This window comes from Myxocyprinus asiaticus, chromosome 28, assembly GCF_019703515.2.
Source record: "Myxocyprinus asiaticus isolate MX2 ecotype Aquarium Trade chromosome 28, UBuf_Myxa_2, whole genome shotgun sequence".
NCBI classification, from domain to species: Eukaryota; Metazoa; Chordata; class Actinopteri; order Cypriniformes; family Catostomidae; genus Myxocyprinus; species Myxocyprinus asiaticus.
Window position 1 is genome coordinate 40169499 of NC_059371.1, and position 17376 is coordinate 40186874.

The window sequence follows — 17376 nt, forward strand, 5'->3', positions numbered from 1 at the left end:
CAATCCAATTTGGAAGAAATTGGGAGAATATTTAAGCTTAACCCCTTTTTGAACACAGCTTCAAGTATTTGGATGAATCCCAAATTGTGCATTGGAAATTCAACTTTTCTGTGGAAGGAATGGATAACGAAGGGTTTTCTGAAGTTGGGGGATGTTTATGAGAATAACACTGAGAATAACCACTGTCCCCTCTGTTATTCGAAATCATTTAACCAGTTAACCCAAGCTTTTGGACTTAATAAAGTGCAATTTTGGAGATACTTACAGCTGAGACGTGTTATGTGCGACTTTTGGCTCTTGTAGTCAAGCTCCACAAGAGGATAATATTTTGTCTACAATTCTAGCAGCATGGGGTAGAGGGCATGAGGCGTCAGCATATTACAGATTGCTAATGGATAAAGTAGGTTATAGTTCCCATTCTGCTCTTAAAATTGTCTGGAGTAAGGATTTGAATCGTTTAATTAGTGATGAAGATTGGATCAGAATATGTAAAAATTGTAAAGTAATGTCAAGGAATCTGGGAGTACGACTTATCCAATTTAAAATATTGAATTATTTTTATTGGACGTCGAGCAGGCTATTTAGGCTTGGTCTGAAGGACTCTGCCGAATGCTGGCAATGTGAGAGGGAGGACGGACACCTGATGCATGCTCTTTGGTCCTGCTCTAAAATACAGGAATTTTGGTCTAAGGTTGATAACAATATTCAAGATGTGTCAGAATGTTACTTTCCATTCTGTCCAGGCATTTATGTCCTTGGAGACCCATCTTCTCTATGCTCTGATGTAGAGACGACCGAATGGATTCAAATAAGTATTATGATAGGGAGACAAATTATTATGAGAGGTTGGCGGTCACCAGGTTCACCGTCTTACCAAGAATGGGTTACAGAATTGGGGAAAGTCACAGCATATGAAAAAATGTCATATAGACTACTTGAAAAAATGGAAATTTATAGGAGAAAGTGGGGTAAATACTTGACATTTATTGAAGGTACTGGATAATGACCTGGTGGTGAGACGCAATATAAGAGTGTCAATATATTTGGTAACTAAATTTTTCACATTATTATTTTAATTATTTAATTATTTTTTGCAAGTGTATTTGTTTTTTCAATTATGTTTTTTGTGGATTTATTCTAGCAATCTACATATGGTGTGGGTAATGGGGGAGGGGGTTTGATAAAACACTTACATTTGTAAAATGGAATGTACTGTTTTGTTAATTTGAAGGAAAAAATAAATAAAACAAATAGAAATAAACCTTGTGTAAATTGTCATGTGAACATTTAGCTTTATGCTTTATTTCTTGCCATTTTACATGCACCTGATACCAGACACGATGATCCATGTTAGATCATTTTCTCTCTCTCTCTCTCTCTCTCTCTCTCTCTCTCCAGTAAGACCTTTAATATTAGGGCAAAAATCTCATTCTTGATGAGAATTTTTGTATTGTTTTTCTGTAAAAAAAAAAAAAAATATCTAAAAATCCTTAAAACAAGATCAGTTTGCTTTATCTTGTTTTAGAAGTAACACTGCATTAGATATTTACGCTTTATTTTTTTCAGAGGATGTATTTTTAACGTGTATTTTGTCTTACTGTACTGCCAGAGTTTTTATAGTCAAAACAAGTGAAAAAATCTACCAGTACTGAAGAAGTAATCCAAAGTATTTAGATTACATTGCTGAATTTGAGTAATCTAACAAAATACGTTACAAATGGCATTTTAAAGCATGTATTCTGTAATCTGTAGTGGAATACATTTCAGAAGTAACCCTCCCAACCCTGCTTACAAATTAGTTCATATAAATTAACCTTAATGATCATTTAGGTCTTTCTCTTTGTTTTGAGTTCATGAAACTGACACCTTTTAAGTAACCTTTATTGATTTATTGTTTTGAGTTTGATGAACTTGTCTCTTTTAAATTTACAGGAATTTTAATTTAACTGAAACCGGACAGGAGATTTCTATTGTCCACCATGCTTTGCATATCACTTGACAGGGAGAGTAAATGTTAAAATTAGGTGTTATATCATGTGTCTTTGTGCAAGATTGATGTAAAAGGGGAGAATTGTTAATGTTTAATGTTTTGTGTTATTTAGAAAAGTTTCTGTTATGTTGGAGTTTTGGGGGTTACCAATTGAAAAAGAGAGTTGTGAGCGCGACACTATTTGAACTCTCCGTCACGTGGTTCATGTAGCTCTCAATAGTTCCAAACAAATCCACACTGTCAACCTGTTTGAATGGGTTTAAGTAGGACAGACAGCATCATCAACTATATTTACAGCAATTTTTGGTAAATATTAACGCATAATGTGCATCGATTACTACGTTGACTACTTTTATAATAGATTTTTTTTCTGGGGAGTGATGGAGAGACAGCATTAATCAGTTTTTCTGTGTTTAATTTTGGAGGGAAGGGGGATTGCTCCCATAACATAGAATACATTTACAGTGTTTATGTATTAATATTTTTCTGGTGCTTCTATGGTCATAATTACTCACATTCTAATATTATCTTATGTTAAGACATTCACATAAGCAAGCACAACAAGTGAATATCCATGAATGCAAGCAACTGCTCAATTTCACACAAGAAAGGAGTTTGGTCAATAGTGCAAAATAAACAAGGCAACCAATTGCATTCAACAAAACATTTTATTATATAATATATCCAGGGAGAGTGTAGATACATTTTTCCTTGAATGGGCAGTCTTCACAGAAACTCATTCGACCTCCTACAGGGAGAAAAATGGCAGAAAGCAGGCCAGGAAAGGCATAAAAGTGTTCAAAATAGCCACTGCATTCTTTCTTTCACTGCAACAGTAGGAAGAAAAAGTCAGTGTGAGGACATGAGTCTCAAGATGCTTCGCTCGTGAATCACCCTCGTTCTGAGGGATGATTCAGCCTCAGTTGCCCTCCCACCCGCCTCTTCTGTGATACCCGAGGATTCACACGAGGAGGCACGGCGGGGCTGCGAGTTCGAGCAGGATGACTTTGAGGTGGTCCTTTTGGCGGCACACGCCCCGCGAGCCCCTCAATCTCTCCGAAACGCATGTTTTCCGATACGCTATGTGCGAGACGAGCTCTGGCCTTCTGAAAGAGCGGGCGGCCTCGTCTCGTGCAGCGGTTCTGACGCTGGGGATAATAATGATGATGTCATTATGTCTCTCGCTGCATCAGGGGAGTGGTCAGTGGATGAGGCTGCCGCCCCTCCCCCCAGCGAGGGTGAGGAACGTTCACACGCCACTGACAGGGAGATGCTCCGCGTCCTTACAAGGGCGGTCAAAGAGCTTCACCTTGAGTGGTCTCCCCCAGAGGAACCTGAACAGTCTCGCCTTGATGAATGGTTCCAGCAGTCCGGACGCCATCAAACGGCAGCGTCCCGCAAATCTGCCTTATTCTTCCCCGAAATTCATAACGAACTATTCAAATTCTGGCGCGTGACCTTATACGGCTCGCTCGCGCAGTAACGCCATCCTCTTTAATGTGGATCACGGGGAAGAAAACAGTTATTAAAGTGGCACACCTCTGCCCAGCGAGTAACAGGGCATGGAAATCACGCCACATACATCCTTCCAAACCGTGTCGACAAACGTCCGCACTGGTGGGAAAAGCTTACTCAGCAGCAGAACAAGCTGGTTCAGCACTCCACACAATGGCGGTGCGCCAGGTATTTCATGCCAAGCTCCTCAGGCAAATGGACGAGCACGGCTTCGATCCAGAGATATTCAAAGAGCTCCACACCGCTACAGATTTAGCGCTGCATATCACGAAAATCATTGCGCAGGCCATCGGCAAGTCCATGGTCAACCTGGCAGTTCTGGATCGACGTATATGGCTGACCCTCACAGAAATGATTGATAAGGAAAAAGCCACTCTTTTGGATGCTCCAGTGTCTCCAGCCGGCCTCTTTGGCGGCTCTGTGAATACATTTTCTGAGCGTTACGTCACAATTCAGCAGCAGTCACAGGCTATGAGACACTTTATGCCCAAACGGAATATATCACAGCCAGCTCGCCCTCACTCTGTTTCGAGCCAGCACCCGACTAAAAGCCCCATACTTGTTGCCTTACCAGCACCTGCGTATCAGCACGCGTAGCAAAAGCGCTCCTGACGGGCACAACCCTTTGAAGTGGAAAGCAGAGCCCGCGGTTCCCTCCGGGTCTGCTCCAAAAAAGGCTTGATTGGAGACACAAAACACTGTTCCCCATCTCCCCACTATTGTTTGTCGGGAAAGGAATATTGTTGTTCACAATATTGTTCAAAATGTTGTTTCTGTGTCTTGCACTCAAATAAATGCAATAAAAAATGCAATAAGTGCAAGAAAATACAGCATTCATTGCAAATGCACGAGATGCTCACACATTCTCAATAAAGAGCCCCTTTTTCCTCTTCAAAGCACACACATGAGCATCGCATCATATCATACAGTGAGCAAACCAAATTGCCCTCTGTCCCATTACACAGATGTGTGGCGAGCCCTAACGGGTATTTCAGAATGGGTGCAAAAACGATCGAACATGGTTATACGATCCAATTTTGCACACCGGCCACCCCGTTTCAACGGTGTTCTGTCTTCCACAGTTTTTTCCGAAGGCGCGCCAGTGTTACGAGCCGAAATATACAGTCTCACCATGACAAACGCGATAGAAATTTGCCAAATTGTCAAGCACAAAAAGGGTTTTACAGCCATTATTTTCTTGTTCCAAAGAAAGACGGCGGGCTTCGGCCAATCCTGGATCTGTGACATTTAAATCGGGCACTCCTAAAGCGCCCATTCAAAATGATTACTCAGAAACGGATCTTATCGCATGTACGCCCACACGATTGGTTTGCGTCGATAGATCTGAAGGATGCGTACTTTCATGTTTAAATTGTTCAACATCACAGGATGTTTTTGAGATTCGCATTCGAGGGAACAGCGTATCAATTCAAAGTCCTGCCCTTTGGACTGTCTCTGGCTCCTCGCACATTCACAAAGCACATTGATGCGGTTCTTGCCCTTCTGAGACTGAGTGGCGTATGCATCTTGAACTACCTTGACGATTGGCTATTACTGGCGCAATCAGAGGCTTTGTTATGCCAGCACAGAGACTTACTGCTTCAGCCATTCTACAGTGTCTGTCTCAGTTCAAACTGGGGAGAACACTTCCACTGAAACTGTTTCAGAAGGCATTGGGATTTATGGCGGCGGCATTCCATTAGGTCTCTTACACGAGACCTCTTCAGTGCTGGCTGAAGCGCCGTGTGCCACGACGTGCTTTGCGCCAAGGGCGCATGCACATCACTATAGCCCGCCGCTGTATAGTTGCTTTAGCACCACGGACAGCTCCAGCATTTTACCAGCGAGGTATCGCGCTGGGGCAAGTTGTCACGCAGTGCCTAAAGCAATCGGTTGTATTTATAGCCTTAAAGGCTTTTCAATCAGAAATATAAAACTGTCATGTCCTGGTTCGCTCAGACAACATGACAGTTGTGGCATATATAAACCGCCAAGGCGGAATTCAGAAGACTTCACCCTCAAACTGTATTGAGGATTTGGGAAATATCTGGCAAAGCAGAAATTGATCTGTTTGCCTCAATGGAGTATACCCACTGTCCCCTCTGGTACTCGAAGTCCCAAGTTGTCAGGCGGAAAGTGGTGACCACGGTGTGCGATGGACGCCCGACTTTCGGCACCTGGACAGGTGTGAGGAGGGCGTGGCACATCAACCGCTTAGAGCTATCGGCTGTAATTCTAGCCTTAAAGGCTTTCAGTCAGAAATAGCGAGCTGTCATGTCCTGGTTTGCTCAGACAGCATGACAGTTGTGGCATATATAAACAGCCAAGGCGGAATTCATTCACCTCCACTGTTGAGATACCGGGCGAATGGAGACTTCATCCTCAAACTGTACTGAGGATTTGGGAAATATTTGGCAAAGCAGAAATCGATCTATTTGCCTCAGTGGAGAATGCCCACTGTCCCCTCTGTTATTCAAACTGGGAACGGATGCAATGGAACACAAATGCCCGGCGAAATGCAAATATACGTTTCCCCCGGTATGCCTTATTCACTCTGTCATATGCAAAGTCAGAGAGGACAAGGAAATGGTTCTATTAGTTGTGCCGAAATGGCCCAACCAGCCATGGTTTCTGGAAATGATGGAGATGCTGTACAGCTTGCTCACCATGGGAAATACCGCTGAGGAGGGATCTCCCCTCAGGCGTGAGGTACAATTTGGCATTCCCAGCCCCAGCTGTGTAACCTGCATGTGTACACACGCCAGAACTGACGCGTTCAGTCATGAACACCATTTTACAGGCCAGAGCACCGTCCATGAGACGCCTCTACGCACTAAAATGGAAGGTGTTCACTGATTGGTGTCTCTTACATGGCAAGGACCCAGTAAACTGTCCCATACATGAAATTCTAATATTTCTTCAAGAGCGATTAGACACAGGACTCACCCTGTCAACACTCAAAGTGCATGTGGCAACTATATCTGCGTATCATGCACATGAAGCCGGCGCCTCTATAGGCAAGCATGATTTAATCATAAAGTTCCTTAAAGGAGCAAGATGATTAAACCCAACTCGGCCGGCTACAGTCCCAACTTGGGACTTAACTTTAGTCCTAAAAGCTCTCGCAGGGTCCCTCCTTCGAGCCTTTGGACTCTGTAGAACTGCGCATGCTCTCCGTTAAGACCGCACTACTGCTGGCTCTGGCCTCAGTAAAACGGGTCTGTGACCTGCATTTACTATCAGTTGACAATTTGTGTCTGGAGTTTGGCCCCAGTCTTTCAAAAGCCACTGTCAAACCCAGGAAAGGCTATGAACCCAAGGTCCTAACGATGCCTGTCAAAGCGCAGGTGGTTCACCTTCAGGCCTTCTTCCCTCCTCCATTTAATTCGGATGAGGAACAATCATTGCATTGTTATGCCCTGTACGGGCACTACATGCATATGTTGAGCATACTTGCCTGTTCAGACTGTCTGATCAGCTCTTTATATGCTATGGAGGATGCACAAAAGGAATTCCCGTCTCCAAACAAAGGCTCTCTCACTGGATTGTCGATGCAATTACCCTGGCTTATGAGTCACAGGGTAAGACTTGCCCAATTGGTGTTAAAGCACACTCAACTAGAGGCATGGCCTCCTCATGGGCATGGATGAATGGTGTGTCCTTACAAGACATATGTTTTGCAGCAGGATGGTCCTCTCATAACACATTCGCAAGGTTTTACAACCTAGACGTAACGTCTCTTTTTTCACAAGTCCTTTCTGTTTAGAGCACTTGCTATTCATTAGCCAAATATATATATACTTATGCCCTTCCCTTTAAGTACGGGCTCCACATCATTTGCACAACCGCCTGCGTCAGGCCGCTATAATTTACCATAAAGATGCAAGCACTTTCATTATAAATATACTCCCTTCCCGACTGGGTTCATAAGGAGTTAATTCATACTATATGACTAGTTCATATATTCGTTATGAGTGCTCACCTCCTGGCCATCACGAGGATCACTCACTGCGGCATGCTTATGCCATCCCACAAGACTGTGCCGCCATGTTTTTTCTCTGGGAAGTTATGTCGTGTAGTGCGGTGTGATGGGATTCTGTTCCCCATATGCGTAACTACGCAATGTCAAGTGTACTGAGTCGTATGGGAACGTCTCTGTTATGTACGTAACCTCAGTTCCCTGAGACGAAGGGAATGAGACATTGCGAACGCTAGCCGCACTACAAGACTCAGAGTTCTTGAGGTATGAGTGATGCGCTCCTTGTTCTCAGTCAGAAATTCTGAGGAAATGGTGTCTGTGCACCTGTTTTTATAGCAGACAGTTTCGTGCCAAAACAGGCTGGGCTCAAACACCATAGCCAATATTAGAATATTGGCGTTATTGTAGAGAGGTTTCAACTAGGTCGTGTATGAAGGCACTCCCCATATGCGTCACTACGCAATGTCTCGTTCCCTTCGTCTCAGGGAACCAAGGTTACGTACGTAACCGAGATGTTCTCTCATGCTTTAAATTTTTTATTTTCACTTTAGCGTAATTCCAAACAGAGAACATGGTTTGTGGATTGATGAATTTTCCATATAACAAGCGCAACTGCAATCATGTGATCAACAAAAAGTCTTGCTCGTCCCCTGTGATTTAATTGTCATCTGAAACGCATGAGTTTTATCACAGAGGAGCCATGAAAATTTACTTTTACAGACGTCGCCCTGAGAAACAAATGCCGTCTGAATAGGGCTTTTGTGACGATGCATTTTCAAGCTAATCCAAGGGGGGTTTTAAATAGTTTATTTAGTTTAAGAAGTAGGATAATTTTCTCAACCTATAAAGGAACAATTGATCTTTTAGTTTATCACAAACATTCAAATCACCACATCTGGAGATACATGGTTTTTACTGGACAGGAAGGGTATGAAAAATTGTAAACTGAAAATAACTACTGTAGTAACTAAAGCTGTCAGACAAATGTAGTGGAGTAAAAAGTACAATATTTGCCTCTGAGATGTAGTGGAGTAAAAGTATAAAGTTGCATTTAATGGAAATACTCAAGTACAAGTACCTCAAATGTGTACTTAAATATAGTACTTGAGTAAATGTACTTAGTTACATTCCATCACAGGAAGCAGACCATGTCATAGGCCCCAGAGGAGATCGGGTCTTGAGTCGAGTTGAGCCTGTTGACGCTGGAGAGAACTGGGAGTAGTAAAGAAAGATGAAACTGTGTTAAGGTTAATACATTGAAGGACATATATTAAGTACACATCGAATGCCAATGTTTCCCAAAGATTTTAATGAGGTAAAGCTTACAAAAGTGAGAATACACACCTACAATTAGGTCGATACTTATTTGGACATTGGCATGATTTCTGTCCAGTACATTGAATATGAAATTAAATAATGACTATGGACTTCAAGTGCAAATTCTCAGCTTAAATGTGTGGGTATTTTCAGATGTATCAAATGAACCATGTTGTAATTATAGCCATTTGACAGACTGACAATTTCAGAGGACCAAAAGTCATTGCACAAGTTCCTATACAGTGCATCCGGAAAGTAATCACAGAGCTTCACTTTTTCCACATTTTGTTATGTTACAGCCTTATTCCAAAATGGATTAAATTAATTATTTTCCTCAAAATTCTACAAACAATACCCCATAATGACAACGTGAAAGAAGTTTGTTTGAAATCTTTGCAAATTTATTACAATTTAAAAAAACTGAAAAAAAATCACATGTACATAAGTATTCACAGCCTTTGCTCAATACTTTGTTGAAGCACCTTTGGCACCAATTACAGCCTCAAGTCTTTTTGAGAATGATGCTACAAGCTTGGCACACCTATTTTTGGGCAGTTTCTCCCATTCTTCTTTGCAGGACCTCTCAAGCTCCATCAGGCTGGATGGGGAGCGTCGGTGCATAGCCATTTTCAGATCTCTCCAGAGAGGTTCAGTCGGGTTCAAGTCTGGGCTCTGGCTGGGCCACTCAAGGACATTCACAGAGTTGTCCCGGAGCCACTCCTTTGTTATCTTGACTGTGTGCTTAGGGTCGTTGTCCTGTTGGAAGATGAACCTTCACCCCAGTCTGAGGTCCAGAGCGCTCTGGAGCAGGTTTTCATCAAGGATGTCTCTGTACATTGCTGCATTCATCTTTCCCTCAATCCTGACTAGTCTCCCAGTTCCTGCCGCTGAAAAACATCCCCACAGCATGATGCTGCCACCACCATGCTTCACTGTAGGGATGGTATTGGCCAGGTGATGAGCGGTGCCTGGTTTCCTCCAGACATGATGCTTGCCATTCAGGCCAAAGTGTTCAATCTTTGTTTCTCATGGTCTGAGAGTCCTTCAGGTGCCTTTTGGCAAACTCCAGGCAGGCTGTCATGTGCCTTTTACTGAGGAGCGGTTTCCGTCTGGCCACTCTAACATACAGGCCTGATTGGTAGAGTGCTGCAGAGATGGTTGTTCTTCTGGAAGGTTCTCCTCTCTCCACAGAGAAATGCTGGAGCTCTGTCAGAGTGACCATTGGGTTCTTGGTCACCTCCCTGACTAAGGCCCTTCTCCCCCGATTGCTCAGTTTGGCTGGGCGGCCAGCTCTAGGAAGAGTACTGGTGGTTCCAAACTTCTTCCATTTACAGATGATGGAGGCCGCTGTGCTCATTTGGACCTTCAATGCTGCAGAAATTTTTCTGTACCCTTCCCCAGATCTGTGCCTCGATACAATCCTGTCTCGGAGGTTTACAGACAATTCCTTGGACTTCATGGCTTGGTTTGTTCTCTGACATGCACTGTTAACTGTGGGACCTTATATAGACAGGTGTGTGCCTTTCCAAATCATGTCCAATCAACTGAATTTACCACAGGTGGACTCCAACCAAGTTGTAGAAACATCTCAAGGATGATCAGTGGAAACAGGATGCACCTGAGCTCAATTTTGAGTGTCATGGCAAAGGCTGTGAATACTTATGTGCATGTGATTTTTTTTTATTTTTTTTTTTTACATTTTTTTTTTATAAATTTGCAAAGATTTCAAACAAGCTTCTTTCAGGTTGTCATTATGGGGTATTGTTTGTAGAATTTTGAGGAAAATAATTAATTTAATCCATTTTGGAATAAGGCTGTAACATAACAAAATGTGGAAAAAGTGAAGCGCTGTGAATACTTTCCGGATGCACTAAATAAAATGATCATATTTAGTACTTGGTTGCAGATTCTTTGAATTTGATGACCAAATAATACCCTCATACTAAAGCTGAAAGTCTGCATTTGAAACTCCTAATCATTGTTTCATTTCAATTCCAATGTGCTGAAGGACAGAGCCAAAATAACCAAAAAATATGTCATTTTCCAAATACAATGACCAATCTGTATAAATCCCAAACCAACCTTACACCTATAGGCTAGTCCAACACCTAAACTTCTCCTTTCTACAATTACAAGGGTTAGGACATTGTGGACATGGGGTGTGTTCTCACCAGTTTGGAATACCCAATTCCCAATGCATTCTAGGTCCTCGTGGTGGCGTAGTGACTCGCCTCAATCCGGGTGGCGGAGGACGAATCTCAGTTGCCTCCGTGTCCGTGAGACCGTCAATCCACACATCTTATCACATGGCTTGTTGAGCGCATTACCGTGGAGACATAGCGCGTGTGGAGGCTTCACACTGTTCTCCGCGACATCCATGCACAACTCACCATGTACCCAACCGAGAGCGAACCACATTATTACAACCACGAGGAGGTTACCTCATGTGACTCTACCCTCCATAGCAACCGGGCCAATTTGGTTGCTTAGGAGACCTGGCTGGAGTCACTCAGCATGCCTTGGATTCAAACTCGCGACTCCAGGGGCGGTAGTCAGCGTCTTTACTTGCTGAGCTACCCAGCACATTAGCAACATTAATTCAGAATTTAAACAACACAAATTAAACATTTTCTACTGCATATATTACTTTAAATCGAGTGGTTAAAATAACTTTTTTTACTGACCCAATATGGATTATACTCATAGAATGAGGCATAAAATCATGGATAGCACATTTTAATGTCACATTAGGGCTGGGCGATATGTACAAAATATTTTTGCAATAAATTGCCTGAAAAATATCAGGATATCCGATTACATCGTCAACCCCCCTGCTGAGGGTCAGATAATTTTTTTTTTTTTTCCATTATTGATTTTGCTTTAAAAATGTTATTCATTTATTGAAACATGTAAAACTTAAACAAAATACATTTAATTCACATCATTTAATTGCACTTTAAACTAAACGAAATAAGCAATAAAATAACAAAGTGATCAAAATATCTTGTTTAATCAACCACCTCCCCAAATCCAAACATTCACAGTCTCCAACAGCTCCATATGCCATCATGCAAGCATCCGTCAACACAGATGGAAAATTACTAATAGCCTACAAATTAAGAACTTAAGACCGTTACAAATGTGAAGACAATAATAATCACAATAAATAAGCCTAATAAATTCCCTTGTGTTCCCAAAATAATGCTGCCAAATGAGTGTTTTATCGAATTTGTGTTTGTATTGCGTTTAGGAAAAGCAGTTAATGCTGTCTAAAGAAAAGAAAAGAAAACTCAATTTTAGGTTTAAGGTGAACGTGTCTCGCATTGCTTTATGATTTAATCACTTTTAATCACAATATTACGCTGCGAGTTTTTCAGGATAAATCAGTTTGTGATTCACTCCAGTTCAGTAGATGGCGGAAGAACAGTGAGTTGTTTTTATAACCGCCAATAAAACAAGATGAAAGAAGAGCTGATAGTCCGAGAGCTCAATTCGGTAAGTATTTAATGTTTTTTTTATTTATTTTTTTTTTTTTTTACATTATTTAATGTATTTAGGTTATATGTACATCAAAATGTGTGTGTATATTGATGAGTATTTTTCTGTGCATGTTGCTTTTCTCATTTTGGCGTTTTAATGACTGTTAAAGAGGGAGTCTGTGTTTGTAGCCTGCTAGCTTTTGTAGCATCGCTTATCTATCTGTTTTCAGCCTTTAATCCTTAACATCTGCCATTTTTCAGCGTGCATAAGGTTTTTCGCCCGCATTATTCTCTTATCGCGATTCAACTGCGTGCATTTTCCACGTGCATCCGCTTTCTATTTTTATCACGATTAAACTGCGCGCATTTTACAGCGCGGACCCGTTTTTCTCCTCTGTGTTACACAAATTATTGCATCTATCTCAAAGCACCGCTTATCAAGAACAACCATAACAACAAACAATTGCGTGAGGGATTCACATCGATCTCATACCCTCACCGCTCAGGAACAAACAACAACTGCGGTAAGTCATGGCATACGCTCATGTTATTTCTTCCTGCATGGCATGTCACATGTTTACAATAACCTCTTCCGTCTGCAGTGAGGGATTCACATGTGATAAATGTAAGGAATTAGTCAGGCTGACGGAGAAGGTTACTGAATTAGAGACACGCATTCAAATGCTAGTGGAGGTCAGTGAGAAAGAGAAGCCAGTAGATACTGTTTCGGATGCGGGAAGTACAAAGAGCAACACACACACTTTGGTTCGGGCTGTAGAGCCCCCTCAGCAGGGCGTTTGGGTGATGTCTCGGTGGCATACTCGCTTAGCAAAGCGACACCACTCTCCCGTTCCTGTTAGGGTTTCCAATCGATTCTCCCCACTCAGTGATGTACCCATTGAGAATCATGTTGAAAGAGCCCTAATTATTGGTGATTCTATTGTAAGGAACGTGGAAATAGAGACTCCAGCCACTATTGTTAAATGCATTTCAGGTGCCAGAGCATCTGACATCAAATCAAATTTATAAGTGCTGGCTAATGCTAAACGTAGATTTTCTAAAATTGTTATTCATGTCGGCACTATTGATGTCCTGCTTCGCCAGTGAGAAATCATTAGAGATAATGTTAAAGAGGTGTGTCAATTTGCAAAAATGATGTCAGACACTGTAATATGCTCTGGTCACCTCCCTGCTCGACGTGGTGAAGAGGTTTATAGTAGATTCGTGTCACTGAATGGCTGGATGTCTGATTGGTGTCTAGAGAATAGAATAGGATTTATAGACAATTGGAAGAGTTTTTGGGGTAGACCTGACCTGCTAAAAAGAGACGGACTCCATCCCTCCAGGGAAGGTGCCGCTCTCCTCTCTAGTAATTTGCTCATAGTCTTAATAATGATAGTATTTGACTAACTAGGGCCCAGGTCAGGAATCAGACAAACTGGTTAATACGAACATCTGCTAGCTGCCTTGAGACATCACACAGGTTACATAAACTACAACACATAGAGACTGTATCACCTAGATATCACATAGAGACTGTGTCTGTTCCCCGAACTACCAAACACAAAACCCTCACTAAATCATTTAGAAAAAATGTGATTAAGGTCAAACTTGAACAAAACATACAAATTAAAGATAAACATCATATAAAGATAGGGCTACTAAACATTAGATCTCTTTCTACCAAAGCACTAATGGTAAATTAAATTATTACAGATCATTGTTTGGATGTGCTCTGTTTGACTGAAACCTGGCTTAAACCGGATTAATATATTAGTTTAAATTAATCTACTCCCCCAGGTTATTGTTAAAACATGAGCCTCGTCTGAAGGGTCGAGGAGGAGGTGTTGCTACAATTTAGAGTAAAGTTTTTGGTGTTACTCAGAGGACAGGATATAAATGTAAGTCTTTTGAACTAATAATGTTTAATGTGACACCGTCAGATATAAATAAAAAAAACTGTTGTCTTTTACTCTTGCTACAGTATATAGATCACCCGGGCCTTATTTTGATTTCCTTGGTGAATTTGCAAATTTTTTTTATCAGATCTTGTAGTTACTCTAGATAGAGCTTTAATTGTTGGTGACTTCAACATTCACATAGATAATGAAAATGACACATTGGGATTAGCATTTATCGATATTCTCAACTCTCTTGGTGTCAGACAAAATGTAACTGGAACAACTCATCGCTCTAATCATACGCTAGATTTAATTCTCTCATATGGAGTTGATGTTTATATTATACAAATTCTGCTGCAGAGTGATGACATCTCGGATCATTACCTCGTCTCTTGTATACATAATCTACACCACGCTATCGTTCAGGTAGAACTATTCTTTCGACCACTAAAGATAGCTTCACTAATAATCTTCCAGATCTATCTCATACACTCAGTAAACCCCAAAGCCTAGAAGAACTTGATAAAATAACAGAAATTATAAATACAGTCATCTCTAGCACTCTTGATAGTGTTGCCCCTCCTTCAATTAAAGAAAAAAGCCCTGCACCAAGGTACAATGATCACACTCATGCTCAAGAGAGCAGCTCGGAAAATGGAGCGCAAGTGGAAAAATACAAAATTAAATGTATTTCGCGGTGCACGGAAGGATAGTGTCTGTAGCTACAGACAGGTGCTAAAAGCTGCCATGTCAGCATATTTTAACAAACTCATAGAAAATAACCACAACATGTTTATTCAGTACTGTGGCTAAATTGGTTAGGAATAAAGCCTCAACAGAACCAGATATTCCTTCGCAGCATGAGTAATGACTTCATGAATTTCTTTACTGATAAAATTGAAATAATCAGAAATAAAATTGGAATTATGCAATCATCTGTCACAGTACCTCAGAAAAAAGTGTCTCATAATTTTCCTCACGTGCAACTTCAATCCTTCGCTGTCGTAGGTCATAAAGAGCTAACAAAACTTATCGAAACATCAAAAGCCACAACATGTTTGTTAGATCCAATACCAATCAAGCTCTTAAAAGAGATATTCCCTGTAATATCAGAACCTCTTCTTAATATTATTAACTCCTCACTATCCTTAGGACATGTCCCAAGAAACTTTAAAATGGCAGTTATAAAACCGCTTATTAAGAAGCCACAACTTGATCCTGGAGAACTGGCTAATATAAACCGATTTCAAATCTCCTGTTTATGTCAAAAATACTAGAAAAGGTAGTGTCCTCCCAACTATGTTCATTTCTACAGAGAAATAGTATATATGAACAATTTCAGTCAGGATTTTGGCCTCATCACAGTACAGAGACTGCACTTATCAGAGTTACAAATGACTTGCTCTTATCATCTGATCGCGGCTGCATTTCTCTTCTAGTGCTTTTAGATCTTAGTGTTGCATTTGACACGATAGAGTACAACATTCTCTTGAATAGGCTAGAGAATTATGTTGGCATTATTGGAGTTGCATTAGCATGGTTTAGGTCCTATTTAGCAGACCGCTACTACTTTGTCTATGTAAATGAGGAATTGTCAAACCAAAAAAAAAGTAAAGTATGGAGTGCCACAGGGATCAGTTTTAGGACCTCTGCTTTTCTCCTTGTGTATGCTTCCCCTGGGAGATATTATCAGGAATCGTGGAATAAATTTCCACTGTTATGTCGATGATACCCAACTTTATATTTCTTCAAAACCTGATGAGATTTCACAATTCTCCAAATTAGCAGAGTGTATCAATGAAATAAAAGATTGGATGGGCAGAAATTTCCTTCTACTCAATTACGACAAAACAGAGTTACTAATTATTGGACCAAAGACCTCTAAAAATAAGCCGCTAAAATATAATTTGACTCACGATGGATGTACTGTTACATCGTCTTCAATAGCGAAGAACTTAGGTGTTATATTTGATACCAATCTGTCCTTTGAAAATCAAATTACCAATGTTTGTAGAACAGCATTCTTCCACCTAAGAAATATTGCTAAATTATGACATATGCTCTCTGTTGCTGATGCCGAAAAACTAATTCATGCGTTCATGACCTCAAGACTAGATTATTGTAATGCATTATTGGGAGGATGTCCAGCAAGATCAATAAATAAACTTCAATTGGTTCAAAATGCAGCAGCCAGAGTGCTGATGAGAACCAAGAAATATGATCATATAAGCCCCATTTTATCATTGTTACATTGGCTACCTTAAATTTTGTATTTTAAAATTCTGTTAACTACGTACAAAGCTTTGAATGGTCTAGCTCCGCAGTACTTAAGTGACCTTCTACCACGCTATATTCCTTCACGTTCATTACGATCGCAAAATTCTGGCCTGTTAATAGTTCCTAGAATATCAAAATCCACAAAAGGAGGTAGATCCTTTTCATATTTGTCTCCTAAACTATGGAATAGTCTCCCCAACACTGTTCGGGATGCAGACACACTCACTCAGTTTAAGTCTAGACTAAAGACTCATCTATTTAGCCAGGCATACACCTAATTTATCCTTCAGCTCACAATTAGGCTGCTTTAGTTAGGTCTGCCGGAACCAGAAACATTGATCATGATCTATAACTCTGCAATAAATTGAATGGCATCTATGCTAATATTATTTTATATGTTTCCCTGTCTCAACCTCGGGACTCATATCCTGAGGTCACCAGAACCGGCCACATCCAGCTCCGTTCCTGCTTGGTGTTGGACTCCACTGCTATGTGTCGCTGTGTGATGATGACTAATAGCAGCCGGTGCCAGCCAAACATCACTTCAGTCTATTACGATGGACTTCAGAGGATGAACTGATGCCAACTCCAACCATAAGACATGGGGATACTTCATATGCCACTGCCTGAACCTAAGACTTAGGATAGACCTCTCTGAAATTACCGGCCAGGTTGAACTGCGATGCACCTAACTGATCTCTGCCTGCATCACCTTGGTCTAATGATGGACTACACTCTTGGAATGGAATACATAGACTATCAGTTAACTGCCAACAAAACCCTTCATCAGCCAACTAACAAAGACAATTGCATCTATGTGAACTTCTGCAGTTAATCCATGATGGACTTCAAAAACATTAGTCATTAATCTTACAGTTCATACAAAATCTTTGTTTTAAACACTGACCCTTAACACTT

At 41.0% G+C, this 17376-nt stretch overlaps 2 protein-coding genes across 2 annotated transcripts in view; both read left to right on the plus strand.

Annotated features, from left to right (window-relative positions):
• The window catches only part of LOC127418788 (zinc finger protein OZF-like), a 66890-nt gene that overhangs the window by 24558 nt on the left and 24956 nt on the right, over window positions 1-17376 (plus strand). The gene's annotated exons all lie outside the window — the stretch shown is intronic.
• LOC127418537 (zinc finger protein 91-like) overlaps window positions 11265-17376 on the plus strand; it is a 275803-nt gene continuing 269691 nt past the window's right edge. Inside the window, exon 1 of the mRNA XM_051659117.1 lies at window positions 11265-12296. Coding sequence (XP_051515077.1) covers window positions 12261-12296 — 36 coding nt within the window. The 5' untranslated portion in view covers window positions 11265-12260. The remainder of the gene's footprint in view (window positions 12297-17376) is intronic.